This window comes from Propithecus coquereli, unplaced genomic scaffold, assembly GCF_000956105.1.
Source record: "Propithecus coquereli isolate 6110/MARCELLA unplaced genomic scaffold, Pcoq_1.0 Scaffold328, whole genome shotgun sequence".
Lineage (NCBI taxonomy): Eukaryota > Metazoa > Chordata > Mammalia > Primates > Indriidae > Propithecus > Propithecus coquereli.
Genome location: NW_012148930.1, coordinates 1,916,225 through 1,933,058, shown reverse-complemented (window position 1 = coordinate 1,933,058; position 16,834 = coordinate 1,916,225). Strand labels below are relative to the sequence as shown.

Sequence of the window (16,834 nt, the reverse complement as noted above, 5' to 3'; positions counted from 1 at the left end):
TGTTCAAGTTCTCACATCATTTTCATGCTATGTTTTAACCTTCTGTAAATAGCCCATTGCTGAATCCCGCAGATGTGGAAACCAGGGACGTGGTGGACCCCGGATCTGCCCACTCTAGTGGAAGCGGAGCCAGGATCTAATCCCGGAGTCCTGCTGCCCACGCCAGGTCCCCTTCTCTCCCCCAAGCAAGTGAAGAGCGTATTTTTTGTACAAAAAGATAAAATTGGGAAAGTTTTAAAAATCAGGTTTTATTTTAACTGAACTAATAGCTTACCTAGTCTTTGAACTCTAAAGTCCACGGAAGGATGGAGTCATTCTTTTTCCAAATTACAGCCTCTTCTTCCCCACTTCTCTTCTCATTCTCGTCATCCTGAAAAACCACATTTGTAAAAGGAATGAATTTAAATCAGCTATTTCTTTGGCATCACCCACAGAACTTTAGTAAAGAAAAACTTATACTAACTTTATTTTTATTTTGAGCACCTTAATTCAGAACTGTGTGAACAATTTTTTTTCATGCTAAATGAAGCTTTAAAGTATTATTAGCTGCTTCTCTGAATTAACTTTTATACTTATCTCGGGAGTTTTGATAGTGATACAGACATTTTGTAAAAATGGGTCATGAGTGAAATATACCCTGGCATAGCTTGGCTAGCACCCACGTGACAAATTTGTCCTTAAATACTGAATATAAATATTCCTATTGTTGATTTTCTTTAACATTTTTCAGGAAAGACACTGAAGCTAAAATCCCCATGATGAAACATTTATAATTTTTTATCAATGTTATATGACCCTATTAGGTATGCAAACTAAATTCGACTTCCCAAATATGAAACTTGATAAGTTTCAGGTTTAAAGATTAGTGATAAAATGAAACACCACTGAAGAAATACAGAAATAAAAGAACAAAATAGTGTTGGACACATTCAGCACTTAAAAATAAAAGCAAAGGCCAGGTGCGGTGGCTCACGCCTGTAATCCTAGCTCTCTGGGAGGCCGAGGCGGGTGGATTGTTTGAGCTCAGGAGTTCGAAACCAGCCTGAGCAAGAGCGAGACCCCGTCTCTACTAAAAATAGAAAGAAATTAATCGGACAACTAAAAATACATAGAAAAAATTAGCCGGGCATGGAGGCACATGCCTGTAGTCCCAGGTACTCGGGAGGCTGAGGCAGTAGGATTGCTTGAGCCCAGGAGTTGGAGGTTGCTGTGAGCTAGGCTGACGCCACGGCACTCTAGCCCAGGCAAAAAGAGTGAGACTCTGTCTCAAAAAAAAGTAAAATAAAATAAAATAAAAGCGAAGACTTAAAACATTTTTTTTAAATTATCTAATAGATTCAGTACATAATATACCCCAGATATATTTATATTGTGTTTTTAAACTCAAAAGCTTTTCTTCCATAGACTCCAAAATCACTTCTATTATATTATTGTCAAAACATAATTTTAAGAGAAGTAATTATAATGGCACTGCAATTAACAAATAAATACTCTCTCTCCACTCTAATTCTTAATTACTACTCTCTTAGCTCTCTCCCCTGCTTCACAAACATTTTTTTTTACATGAAACATTTTTTTTTATTTCAGCATATTACAGGGGTACAAATGTCTAGGTTACATATATCGTCTTTGCTTGAGTCAGAGCTTCAAGCATGTGACAAAATTTTTAAAAGATTTTTTCAAGCCTCACAGTCTACACTCTCACTTCCCTCCTGCTTATCCACCCACTGCTCTCTGGCTCCTGCCCCCAGCACACACCGAAATACGGGCATGCGCACACCAATATCACCTCCCGCCCCAGCTTCTAATACACTAACTTCAACGGGCCAAGTTTGAGCTTTAGCTTCCCTTCACCTTTCAGAGGCATTTGACTTTTTTGACAACTTCCTTCTTTTTGAAATTCTTTCCTCCCTAATTTTCGTGAAACATGAAATGACCTCCAGTTTTCTTATTTATCTCATCCCTCTGTCTCCTCTTTTTCTGCTAGCTCTTTAAATGTTGGTGTTGGTATGCATTTCATTCTAGGGCTTCATCTCCTCTACCCGACATTATCTTTTGGGGTGACTTCACCTACTCCCATTGCATAACTTACTTTCTGTAAGTTTATGACGTCTACATCTGTATCTCCGGCGCTGCCGTCTCTCCTGTATTAATGATCCGTTTCTCCAACTATGTACCAGACACCTCCAGCTGGCACCCCAGTGGTGCACTCAACATTCCCAAAAATGATCTCAAAATCTTCCCTTAACCTACCTTGCTCTCACATTTCCTGTATCAATGAATTCTATCAGCTTCCACACACTTGCCCAAGCCAATAATCGAGGACATATTCTGAATTTTTCCTTTTCCCTTAACTCAGCATTCAGTCATAAAGTACACACTGTTAGGTCTTCATTCTTCGTATCTGTTAAAATTCTCACTTCTCTCTCCTTCCATTGGCACAACTTGGATTTGGGCCACTTGCATTTCTGCAGTAGCTTCTGAGATTGTCATCATCCATACATCTATGTTTTTTTCTTGCTTTTGAGACTTTCATTTAAAAAAATATATTTTGTATTTGTTTAATTGTTTAGCTATTTATGCTTTTCCACGTAATTTATGGTTCAGTTTGGTCTTGCTGTTTCCTCACGACCTAAAGTTAGGTACTAATTGGCCGGAGTGATTTCATGGTGACGGTATTCACTTTGGAAGTGATGCCATTCACACTAAGGAAACATGCAGGGTTTTAGGGAAGCTTTTCCCTCAGTCTTAAAAAGAGACAAAAGGAGGACAAATCCCTCTCCTGTCTCCGGTTTGTATTTTATGAGAAGGTGGCGCTCTGTCATTTTGGGACCATGAGCACAGTTGGGCCCATACCCTGTGGATGTCAGAGCAAAAATATGGAAGGAATCTGGGCCCTGATATCATTATTAAACATTTGAATTAATCCTGTTTCATGAGATAATAAATTCCTTAGTGCTTCATTTGTTTTTATTTTCTGTTAGTTGTAGCTGAAACCATTTTGGCAGCATTTTAGAGCCTGCTGATACATAGCCTCATCTCCAATGCCGCCTTCCTAAATTCCACTCTGCATGCCACAGACGGGTTCCTCACCTGCTGAAAGCTCTGTGATAATTCTTGCTGCCTGAGGACAATGTTCAAACTTCTTGGTTTATAATAGAAGGCCCTTCATCAACAGGTTCACATTTCCCTTCCAGAAACATGTCTGGCAGCTTTCTACCTTACATCTTGTTTTTCCAGCCAGAAAGAACAACTTTTACTTTCGGAAATGTTCAAGATTTTCAACTTTGGGCCATATTGTTGTCTTCTCAAAGACTCATCTTCCCTTCCTGCTTAACTCCTGCATGTCCTTCTTAATGTAGACATTAATTTTTTCAGGAAGTCTTCCATTATTACCCCAAGAATGAGTGAAACACTCTTCCTCCCTGCTTCCATAAAATGTAGGCAGTTGTACATAGCACTTAGCACATTGTGATGTGGTTACAGTCTGATGATTAAATTAATTAACTTTGAGCTATACTGTGTGGATTCAAATCCCATCTCTGCTACTCATAAGCTGAATGTTCTCAGACAAGTCATTTATTGTGCCTATTGTGCTTTCTCTAGAGTAACGATAATGATTATACATATCTCATGTGATTACAGTGATCAATGGAGCTAATATATATAGCATATATGTACATATACCCTAGCACAATGCTTGATACGTAAGTGACACGTGCGTGTCTTCCATTATGATGACCATGCCTATGTGATTTGCTTTCTCTGTTTGGCTACAAGTTGTTGTAGCCAAGGACTGTGTATTTTCAGCATCAAACATAGTATCTTATACATAATGGGCATTTGAAAGTATTTATTGAGTAAATGAAGAGGAAAGTGTTTATTTTAAATAAAGAAAGGACATTGTTTTGGTTATTTCCATTACTGAGGTATATAGCCCCACCCTGAGTCTGTTATTCAGAAAAATGAGTTCATTTTTATTTCTCCTCCAGTGATACTAAGGAAAACAATTTCTTAGGAAAATAAACAAGTTATGATGAAAGACTAAAGAATAATACACTCTCAGAGTAAAACAGAATTTCCCAAGAAATGCAGAATAAGCCTTTTGGTTTGTGATTTTTTAAAAAATTTTGCTCATATATTTTAAAAAGCAAACCCAGATTTAAGAATTTGAAATCATGAGGTGTTAATAATATAGTTCTCCCTCAAAAATTTTTTAATTAAATAATTTTTGCCATATGGGTGAATTATGTTTGCATCTAGAGGCTAAAAACCCTAAAATAAAGACACTTTAATTTATTAGTAGACTTTTGTGTGTCCATTTGGTACACCATACAGTAACAATCGAAAAGTTTTTTGAACAAATTATTTTATGTGTTTTGACTTAATCCAGATTTATCTTTTTAAAGTAAAGATTTTTTTTTTTTTTTTTACTTGCATTTGCTTATTTCTCACGTGCAGTAGAAGTGACGCTGCCTCTTTGGCTCAGAGACCATGTCGGCTTTTCAGGAGCACTTCGAGCAGCATCTGATGCTTTTGCTTCAGTTAGATAACGGATGCTGTCCAGCCATGGAGAGTCCTGAGAGCATCTCCAATAAAGGCATTTAAGAACAAACTCACAGCGAGTGAATGGGGAATTTATAAAGCAGTTTCAAGCGTTAGGTACATAGGTAGGTAGCTTTATTATATCTTTCAGTTGTGAAATTGCAGGATTCCTTCAACAGGCCAGGATAGATAACACTGTCTTTTTAGTAACAGTAATCGTCTACATCTGCATTCTGACTGTGTAATGACCAAGCTGTGATTGCAAACATTTATCAGATGTGCTAGGAAAGGGCCGATCTCAAAAATAATTCCATTTAAAAATGAAAGAAAAGTTGCTTCATTTTTCTCTGAACTATTTACAAACATTTAAAAAATAAGCCTTTAATTTGGGAATAATTTTAGATTTACAGAAAAGTGGCAGAGACTAGAGAGTTCCCATTTACTCTTTACTCAGCTTCTTCTAACATTAACTAATAATTAAAACTGAGAAGTAACCATTGGTACAGTGCTGTTAGCTTAAACTGCAGCCTTATTTTGATTTCACTTGTTTTCCCACCAATGTCTTTTTCTGCTGCAGCATCCAATCCTAGATACCATGTTGCATTTATTTATCATATCTCTTTAGTCTCCCAGGACTCGTGACAGCTTTCTAATCTTTCCTTATTTTTCATGACCTTGAAACTTTTAAAGAGTTACTGGTCAGTTATTTCTCAGAACGTCTCTGAATTTGGATTGGTCTTCCATACAAATTGAATGTTTATGCTCTTTCTTGAACAGAGATGCTAATTGCAAATAATTTTTAAGAGAATTTTATTGTTAAAACTAATTTCCCTTTTAGGGCTGAGTGGTTGACAGTATCATCACTAACAATGTGTTATCTAATTTTCACACTGACACTGGAGCTCAGAGATCGATACCCTCTAGTCGTGTGCTTTCTAGTCCGCAGTATCTTCAGCACGGCGGCTTCTCGCCATCCACATTGCACTTACCCTCTCTCTGCGCAATGTGTGTAGCTGAACATACATCATAGGTGTGAATACGTAATTCCTTGTAGAAACTTTCAGTGGATACTTGCAGAAGTCTTTCTGTAAGTGGTCATTTCCTACTTCAAATTTATATCCCTGGCAGCAACAATAGATGCCTGTTATTTTGAGTGCCTACTCTGTAGCTGGTCCTTCACATAACACATACCTAGTCTTCCCCATACCACAGGATGGATATTATTTATCCAACCGACTTTCAGAGAAGAAGGCAAATACCACTGCCAGGGCTTAGTTCAAGTAGTCATAAGAGGCAGAGCTTGGATTTGAACTTTGTCTGTGTGGCCCCTGGTACCCCAGTCCGTGGTAATTTTAATATACTGCTTAGACTCTCACAGGACATATGTTAGAGGCAGCGTGATCTTGAAGAGATAATGATTGGAAGAGATATGAAGAGCAACAAGGGAGGGAAATTAGGAATATTAGTCAAAGAATGTGCAGAGAGTCACATGATGCTATGTAGGAGGAAGTCTTATTTACCCGAGTACCTCAGAATAATAACAGCGTATAGTAAGGGATTAATAAATATTGGCTCTTGTCATCATTATTGCTGCTACTATTTCTACCATTGGAGGGAAATTCTAAGTGTTTGCTCATTTTCCTATTTTATATTCTTTGTTTTTAAAAGATGTTACTAGTCTTATCTACATGTTCTAAGATAATCAAAGGAAAGCTATTCCAATTTATTATGAATGTGTAAGCATATTATTTAAGTATCTACAAATTGAGGACATGGTACAACATGATCCTTGCCCTAAAAAGATAATCTAAGTTCTTTTTCATTTTCTTCCAATCCTTATATCAAAAGCAAATAGCAGAAAATCACAGATAAAATGTAATTTAAAATAAAGTCTTCTCAAAAACTCACAATCTATATTGATTTTTTATTACAAATATAATAGATTCATTATACTTTATGTAACAGAAACATATGAGTTAGATGGATAATAATGTTAAAAGTTAATGAGTTAATAGTTTATATTAATATAATGAGGTATCTATTTCATACACCAAAATGTCTGTATTTAATTTACAAAAAAAAATTTTATCATACTATATGCTGTAAAACTATTCTAGTAGAATTCCCAATCCACTTTTGCAGATCGATTATTGCCCTTATAAGTTTACATAATCCTTTATAAAAGTTACTAACAGTCAAATAGCATGTGAACTTCACCTAACTAAAATAACTCTTTGATTTAAAGGCCTGATTTCAAGAATTTTGAAATAAAAAATGACTAACAAATTTTGTAGTCATTCCTGAAACATTTTAAATGTTTCCCAATTCTAGTCAGTTTATAAAAGTAGTAATTGTGTTTTTTTCAATATGGAATTAATTTTGATGAGAAAAAAGCCTGAATTTTAAAGAAAATGCGGTTTTGTTGAGGGAAGTGATAGATTATGAAAAATATATTTATTATAGAAAAAATATTCCAAAGCTTTCTTGCCACTTAGTGGTTCGAGTTTATGTTTACTTCTTTTATTCTTTTCAAAAGCATATGCCGTTGATAATATCTCATTAACAATAAGAATGTATCTAATTTTAGCCTGACTAGGATAAATTGGATTAAATTATCATAAAAAGACAAAATAATGCAAAAAATTATAAATCTATAAGCTCTTCATAAGATTTCCCATAAGAATTCTCAGCCTGAATTTGCTCTTTGTTTCATGTTATGAAATGTCATGTTGTGTCAAGAATGGAATTTCCTTTATAGTATATCAGACATAAAAATATTTTTCTGTCTCTGTAAATTAAGTATAAGTTATGAAAGTACATGAGTGAATTGGTGATTTGAAAACAAACTTAGAGTCCATTTTCCCTAGAAGATTTTATTGTTACAAAAGAAAGGCAGACATATCATTTCTTAATGTATAGCTTTATCAGACCAGAAGTTACGTTCCTGGAATGAGTGGGGGAATCTCTGTTATAAATGCTGATTTCATTTGAAAGGATAACTAGGGAATATTGGAAGCATTATTTTCAGAACTGTGCCAATGACCAAAATATCATTCTTACTTTAGACTATACCTCTAGCTATAGGTGCTATCTGGGATTAAAATGTGCACATTCAGTTTAAAAATCAGTAAATCAAATGTTTGAAATGAAAACTAGCCCAGACTTGAGTAATTTTTACCTGGACCACTAGATGCCCACTCCCCAAATGTTGCTGAAGGACTTGTAACTGTTGTTGTTTTAATAAAACTCAATTCAGTCCCGCCAGTTTAAATTCAACACACGGAGTGTGAATGTGCTATCTGTGTGCCCTGGTTGGTAGTGAACCCGACAAGGCCTTTAGGGGCCATGCTTTTGGGGTTTCAGCACAGTGACTGTTTCAACATGGGGTCAACACAAGCCTAAGGTGTTTTCTTTTGACATTTTGGAATCAGCTAATCAACAGGGGAATAGCAAACTGAATATGAACTTGACAAGAGGTCATGTCTTTTCCCATTCGACTGTGCAAAACATTTTTCATGCAATTGTCAAACTTAAGAAACAGATGGTAGATCTATATCGATCAGTGGGGGGGTTCTGGGGTCGTTTTCTGGATGACGCCAGGAAACTAGGTCCCTGAGCCTGCGTGGCCTTGCTCTGAGCAGCTGCCTGTGGGGAGGCCTGGGATGCAGAACGGGCCATCCCCGTTCCTGGCACAGAGACACATTCTGTCTCACAGACCAAGCTCACAGAGGACAGGTCATTGGGAAACCACCTCTTTTTGAGAGTTGGTATCTCTATTGTCACTCATAAGCCTTGCTTTTGATAACCCTTCTTTAAAGCCCTTCAAGGAATGAGGGGAAGTGCGAAAGGAGTATGATAAAATACAGCACTGACTGTGATAGGCACCTTCAAGCTAAGAGGCACACTAAACGCTATCATCTGGGAACATAACTCGGATGCTTTTCTCCCTTGCTCAGCACAAGTTACATAATCATAGAAGAGTTATGCAGAAATCAGAACACGATCAACAGAGTAGGCACATTTTTAGATTCTTATCTAATTTGTAATTAACAATAAGATGGGGTATTTTGTGTGCCAATTAAAATACTAGATGGCTCAGCCCTGATAGCCTCTTAAAATAGTTTTATCTGTCACTGGGTTCCTGGATCTCATTAGAAAACTACTACCCTGCAGGCCGCTGCTCAGGGAAGGCAGAGGAATGGTCTGGTGTTAATAGTAACAAACATTCATTCAATGCCACCTGTGGGTCTGTTATCCATCTGCAAAGCCCTCTGCAAGTGTGACTTGATCTAATCCTCATCAACCCGTACATGTACTAGATGTTATGATTCTAGCTCTACAGGCAAGGAGATTAAAACTCACACATATTATTTACTTGGACAAGGTCTTCATTGGCTGAGCTAGAATTCAAAACCAGCTCAATCTCACGCAGTGTAAAGTCCAGCTCTTTTTTCCACACACGGGTTTATATTTCTGGGTATAGTTTTGCATTTCGTTTTTCATTGTGTGAACATAAATATAGATACGTATGAAAATTCAAAAGCACATGAAAATGTCAAGAGGAAATGCAATACCGTCTTATGAAATGAGAAATTACACATGTACCTTACAATGAGTTTCAAAATTATATTGCTCAAAGTTTTGTTACTGTGGGACTGTAGGCACCAACTCTGCTAAGATTGAATCCAAAAATCTTCATTATTTTCCTTTCATAAACTAACCACCGTGTAGGTTACAAAGGATGCCAATTATGTGAGTGCCAAAGAAGGACAAATTGAGTTAACAAGTCAAAATGCTTCGGGTGATAATCATGATGATGCTGACAACAACAATAATTACTACCATTTATAGAGTTTTAAACTATTTACTAAGAGCTTCACAGACACAGTCTTATTTAATAGCCATATGGCCCTATACGTAGATATTACAGTCTTCTTTTAACTGAAGAGGAACTGATATGTAGTCAATAGTAAAGAGTGTGGAAACTCCTGCTAAAATATTTTAACAGGATAGAAACATATGAGTACGTTTCAGAAGTAGACTGATGTGACGGTATCTAGCATGCCTGGGGAAGGGTGGGGAAAGCTGTCATTTTAGAAACTGTGTATAGAGTTTATTGAAATAGGACTTGTTAAGTACTTGGACTAGGGTAAAGGCAATGGGAAGAAAGAGGAAGAAACAGACCCCAGGTGTTAGATACTCGGGCTACGCACCGAGGTTCCGGAGAATGTTGTGAGGTGAATGCTCTGAGTCCTGCACTCCCGGGAGGCCGCGTTTTGGAGGTAGGAGGACACGCGGGAGCTCCGGAGCCCGCTGGGCCTGGGAGTGAGTGTTTGCACTGTTGTTTTGTACTTGAAGCAATTTATTTAAGCCATCTGTGTCCTCATTTTGTCATTTATAAAACAAGAATAATAATGCTTATCCCATAGAGATAGGATTATGTAAGATAATGTATCAAATAGTAGATATTCAGTAACTTCCTTTTTTTCACTCAAGATGAAATAAAAATTCTCTGACATAAAAAGGCATGAAGAACTGGCTCAGTATGAATTTTCCCAAAGAAGCTAAATAAAAAGGATTGCAAGATCCTTTCCAGGATTTACTATTTATGAGTGTTACTATATTATTTTAATATTGTCAGTATCATGAAATAATTACTTAGTTCAAACATAAGACGATTGTTATAAATACTCGACATGGAAAATTGTCACCACCCAGGGCTAAAGGACATCAGGTGATATGACAAGGCAGAGAAGTGTCCCACACGTGTCTGGTTTTCAGGCATTATCTTTCACGAGAGGATCAAATGTGGTATCAAGGAGGTCACTCAGCTTACTTACCTCAGTAGTTTGCTTGCAAAGGGTGCAGTGTGGTGTCTCCTGCTGGTAGAGTAACATCTCGTATATGACAATAAAGGCCCTGCCCAAGTAGGAAATAGCCCTCCTTGCTTGGACTGCATTTGATTATTTCATAATCTTGCGGTCAAAGGAATGTGAGTTCTATTCACAAATAAACACATTTGTTTTGCTTTTTTTGTAATCTATTTTCTCCTATTTTCATAATGTAATTAATTCGTAAAATTGACTTGCGGACCACAGTGAGGGTGACTTTTCATGTTATTAAAGACAAGATTGGGTTTAACCTTTTTTCTCAGGTTAACTGAAGAGGAACTGATGGATAGCCAATAGTAAAGAGTTTGGAATCCCGTAGTGAAATATTTTAACAAGAAAGAAACGTACTAGCACATTTTAAAAGTTGGCCGGGTGCGGTGGCTCACGCCTGTAATCCTAGCTCTCTGGGAGGCCAAGGCGGGCGGATTGTTTGAGCTCAGGAGTTCGAGACCAGCCTGAGCAAGAGCGAGACCCTGTCTCTACTAAAAATAGAACGAAATTAATCGGACAACTAAAAATATATATAGAAAAAATTAGCCGGGCATGGTGGCGCATGCCTGTAGTCCCAGCTGGGAGGCTGAGGCAGAAGGATCGCTTGAGCTCAGGAGTCTGAGGTTGCTGTGAGCTAGGCTGATGCCACGGCACTCACTCCAACCAGGGCAACAGAGTGAGACTCTGTCTCAAAAAAAAAAAAAGTGTAGATGGATGCAGCAGTAGCTAGTGTGCATGGGGAAGGGATGATATTATTAAAATGTCATTTCCAAGTGCTTTTCAAATTGAAGTGCTTCCGAAATAAAACAAGTAATAATAAAAAATTAACTTTACCTTTGAAATAAATTTTCACTGAAGCCCAAAGAGATCAACCTGAAATGCAGTATCTTGTAGAAGTTAAATGTATAATCAGGCAGCTTCAACACAAACTAGAGAAGTTGTGGTTTTCAGCCCGAGATAGAGCTGATTATGCTGGTGCTATGGCAACCTATTGCACCATTTGGAAGCGCCTATGTGCTTAACCGCATGAGCTGCACCTCTTCCTTTCCTATAAAGACTTAGAATAAGAAAAACAGAAGTGCACCGAAGAGAAGAAACCACAAGAGCAGTAAAGAAAGACACTGCTGTTAGCTTTTAGCTGTGCAAACAGCAGTCTTGTGAGAACAACACAGAGAAAAACCTTTTCTGTTTCAAAGTGTAGCTTTTCCCATTATGCCTGGGTTCCTTTAATGATTTTGAAAGTAAACCAAGTGTTTCTGTTCAGCGTTTTCATTAAAGGGAAATAAGAAATTAGCAGCGCATTTATCAGTCTTTGCCTTTGTGCTTCCAGTTTCAGCAGGCGGAGGCTTTCGTGTCGGCTCAGCCAGCATTTGATCTTGTTTGTGAGATGGGAGACTAGTTTCTGCTAGGTGGACTGCCTGTAACCTACCATTTGGTTTCTGTAAATTTTTTATTACGTCGTAGTTAGTTCACAGAAAATAGTACAATTTTGATTTTCCTCCTAGTTCACTTAGAAAGCGTTGTGGATGCTGCTGTTAACAGTTTTCTATGGACCTGGATTAAATGCACAGATGTTCAGCCTCCTAGCACTGTTTCTTCTCCGTGGGGAAGCTCCCCACTCGTTCACCCCTCATCCCACTTCTTCACAGGGTATAGGTTTGATCAGCAGAAGCTTTTGTTTGCTGGTTTGGTTTGGTTTGGTTTTAAAGCACAGACATAAAAAGAGCATAACATTTTCAAACATGTTCTGCTATTTTTCCTTCTTTGAGGATTTGGGTGAAAATACTGAAGGATAGACAAGTTCATGCCATCATTTGAGTTTGTTATAGGCCTGTTCACTTTTTCTCTCCTGTTTTTCTAAACGATAAGAATGTACCTCTTTGACAGTCCTTGGCTAGCCATTTGCACTTTTTAACAATACACTTTAATGCATGATACTGTGATTTCTGTAATGATCAGATAAAATAATATGTAACATTATTTAGCACCATGCCATCTGTGTAGTAGCTGCTTATTAAATAATAAATATTATTAATAGCACTCAAGACACTAATAAAACAATCTCACCACCTATGCAAACATCCTTTGAAGATTCTTTGTATTTCTTTGACTGTGATCTTTACCTATCCTAGAGGAAGCAAAGAGCTACGAAAACATGTATTTACTAAGGGATTTGTAAAATTAAATAGTTTTTGCTATCTGAAGTGTAAATTATAAATCAGGTATATATCCCTAGATTTAGATAAATGAAACAGACATTTTCATAAGAAACAGAAGGACAATTAATATGGGAATAAAGCGATTCTGGGAAATGTCTTAAAAGAGAATATGGGCAAGGAAGCCTCTTCCCCAATCATTCTTAACCCTCGTTCCCCATCGTAACCACTATTAGAGCTTTAGGGAAACACCAGCGCTCAGATCACACCGCAAATCTACTGAATCAGAACTTCTAGAGGTGGTGCCCAGGTATCTGTACTTTTAATCCAGTGCATAGCGAGGATTAACATAAACACAGAATCGATGTTTTGTATTCACCAGGATTATAATACTGATAACACATACACACACACATACATACATGACTGATACAAACCAGAGTTTCATAAGTTGTATCCACAGGAACACTGCAGTCCATGTGCTCATGCCCCGTGATATGTCCGTGAAAAAAATAGGTTTGTGGCAAATACTTTTGAGAGATCCTGGGCTTAACAAAGCTACATATGCCTTTAGTATGCTAGCATATTTTATAAACTCCCCGAAGGGCATGTAGTTTGAATTACTTCTGAAACAAATTCGACGATGGCACATTTAAAGACACACAAATATAAATCAAAGACTTCAGCCTGGCCATCATTACACAGGAAGTGATAATGTAATTTCTCCCCCCAACTTATAGATAAACATGTTAAAAATAGAAAAAAGGCAACATAAACAGTTTTTCACAGATGGGTATCTAGCCTCTATTAATTTTTTGTTGTTTAATCGGTATGTCTAAAACTGGTAACATGATGTTTTAAGTCCTATATATATATATATATATATATATATATATGATCTATAAATGCACGCCTGGTTTTAGAGGTGTCTGTGTGCATACTCATAGGTATTCATAGGTGAAAAGGAGTATTGATACTTATGATGATATTGCATATGATAATTCTTTTGGAAACAGCTAGATATGATAGCTATATTTAAAAATAATGATTTTTTTTTAATTTTATTTCACCTCAAGGCCCTACATTTGCCTTCTTTATCTTTCACTAGTTTTACATACTGATACCTTTCTTTATTATTTGTATTTTTACTAATGTGTACGTGTATAATTTAAAAGCTTAAATAGCACTGTAAGGCCTATAGTAAATAAAAGCAGTCCTTTGCTCCCAACCTACTCCCCACCCTTCATTCCTGCTTTCCGGAAGCAAACGCAAACACTAAGATATTTTGCCATTTTTAAATGGTATTTTTTGTTGTACTGCTGTTTCTTTTTTAATTCAAGATTTTAGCCAGTATCTATCGACTTCCTTTTTCGGTCTTGACATATTACTTTTTTTAATCTTTTACTCGTTGGTCATGGATGCAATGTTACCTCATTTCTGAGAATATGAATTATAGTTGGTTATTGTTTCTTCTGCTCTTTGCACTGTTTCTGTTTCTCCCAAGTCCTCCTTCTGTTTATTTGACCTCTGTCTTTATCGTTAGAGGCTTTGGTCTAGTGTGTCTTGGATGGCCATTTGTATTTAAGAATAAGACTGGAAAAAAAGGTATGTTGAACTTCTCTGGGCGTTGGTGGAGGTTGTGAATTCATGGGCCTTACCTAGAGTGAATGGCGTCAGAAAGGCATGTGAGCTCCCTGAGTCTTGGTTTCCTTATCTACCAAGTGAGCTGCATGTCAGTACATGTCATTAAGATCCATGTTTCCGTATTAGTGGAAATCTCTGGCATTATTTTCTGGTGATAAACAGCAACTGGTTTACTCTTGAGATTCCAGGCATAACATTAATATAATCAATGTTCAACATAAAGCCTGCATAAAGAATAAGAAAATTATTATTAAACAGATACCACTTCAAATATAACACTTCCTTAGGGCGTGACTGTGAGCAATTTATTAAATTTCTTTAGGTCCCAGTTTCATTCCCTGTAAAATAGTAAAAATAATTACTAACTCATTGGCTTGCTGGAATGTTTAAATGGAAAAATATATATATAAAAAAAGGTGGGTATAGTGTCTGCTACATAACATTTCAGTAAACTGTTGCTATCATTATTATACTTACTGATATTATATTTACTAATGGAGAGTGGGGTAGGCTATTTCCTGTGATTCTCTGAAGTCCTGATAATACCTGGTTTGTTCCTTGCATGGAGAATTTACCCCATAAATGCTTATTAATTTGATATGATTTGTTGGATTTATTGTCTGTGGACCATATACCTGTGGATCAGGATTATGGAGTAAATAAAAGTAGAATCCTTTTATTTTTATTATGTACTTTATTATGATCATGCCTTACTGAGAAAGGAAAGCCACTCACATCAGTTTCAGCTGACCCTTATTTTCTGTCTTGATTTGATTTTCCCACTATTCTAAGGCCTTTATGTTTATGGAGGTCAGATATGAATTCTCAATCTTCAAAACATGCCACCATTCATTTTAGGGCAGATGCTGAGAATAAGTATTTATTTCATCTATTCTATTTTTCCCTTCTGTCCTTGTACTTTTCTCAGATTTGCAGAACCAGACAGGTTTAAATCCCCTTGGAAATGGCATTCCGTTCCTTTTTTGGGGGGTGGGGGGCACGGGTGGTATGTAAAGCCCAAGTCTGCCTTTTGAAATGCCATTTCCACTCAAATTGATTCCTAGTTTTTGCTGAAATCTCTGATCGGGGACTTAGGGGTGTGACTTCAAGGTAACTTTGATTTGTGATCATTTAAACATTTTGAGTTGTAAAAGAAACATATTGGGAAAGGTAAATTCAGTAACAATACATGTGTCAGGATAACACAGCTTTGAAGATCAAGTGTCCTGTTATCTACATTTTCATCTGTTTAATGTATCTAGTCAATTCCTTTGGTGATTCACAACAGGATTATAATGGGAAAAAGAGCTCTGAATTAGGTGATTTACAGATCTTTGGGGCTATGGTGCCACCTACTGAAATATTACTGAATATTCTTTTGCCTAAATAATGAAAATACAATTTTGTCCCTAAAAGAGTAAAGCCAAAGTGTTTCTGTAATATGTAATATACTGCACTCTACTTTATTGTATTTATTTAGTGTGTTTATAGAATTTAAGAGGAAGCTCAATGCAGTTCATACTTTTAGAAATACTGATGCCTTCTCTTTATTATGATACACCTACCTATACCTGTGCCCTCTTAATTCCCAGTGCTAGTTTACGTATTTTTCTTTACCTATATTTAACTTTCCAAGCATTGTTCATATATAATGTTTACATGTATCACAAAATTATTTTTATTAATACAATCTCCTAATATTAAACCTGTATATATTGTGTACGAGCTATTGAATACTTTATGTAAAGGTTTTATTTGCTTTTACCAGATCTGTCTGACTCCATTTACAGTATATTGTTGCTTTTATGTAATATCAGAACTAGGGTGCAACTAGAGTATGTCTGTGTACGTCAAACAACTGAGATAACAACATTAGTTCATTTGCTTTGTGTTGGCCAGATTAATCTGTGACCATACATATACTGCAGCCAAATGGGCAGGCCATGAAATCATTAAATATTTCACACAACCAAGCTTATCAGGTCTTTTTGTTTAGACATAAGGATTCAGCACAGTTGCTTCTACCTATGATTTTGGCAATGTTCTGATAATGTGTGCACACACGAAATGCAACAGGGCAATGGAAGCCATCGCTTGTATAATTTAGGAAGAATTACAAAATGTAATAGAGGCATTAATAAATTATTGCAGACATTTGGTAGTACAGTTTCCTCCAAATATTTAAGTAACTTCATCTACCTTCTACCTTATTTTATGTGTAGAGGTCCTAGCCACAGAAGTATTTGTTAGTGTACTGCCTACATTTATGTAAAAGTCATTAGATGATTTGAGGAGGTGGGATGGCATGTCCTTTAGACATTATTTAGTTTTGTTTTTTTTTTACTAAGCTATTTCATGTAGATCACCTTTATTGTGTTCCTATTTTAAGACTTGTTAAATTGTTTGATTTTTTTTTAATGAAAAAAATTTAAATTTATGTAATTTAGTAGATACGGCTTGTTGAAATATATGTGTTGCTTCAAGCTCCATCATTGTAGTGCCTGCATTTTTTCTCAGGAACATTGGGTTAAATTTTGGAGTGGGCCTTCAATTTTAAAATTTTATTCTAGAGTGATTGTGTAAGACTTTTTCAGTGGCTAAAACATT

The 16,834-nt window shown here is 36.5% G+C and overlaps 1 protein-coding gene across 1 annotated transcript in view; it reads left to right on the top strand.

Annotated features, from left to right (window-relative positions):
• The first annotated feature begins 4,494 nt into the window (after window positions 1–4,494).
• Window positions 4,495–16,834, top strand: part of PTPRC (protein tyrosine phosphatase, receptor type, C) — a 77,172-nt gene continuing 64,832 nt past the window's right edge. Inside the window, exon 1 of the mRNA XM_012650452.1 lies at window positions 4,495–4,600. Coding sequence (XP_012505906.1) covers window positions 4,495–4,600 — 106 coding nt within the window. The remainder of the gene's footprint in view (window positions 4,601–16,834) is intronic.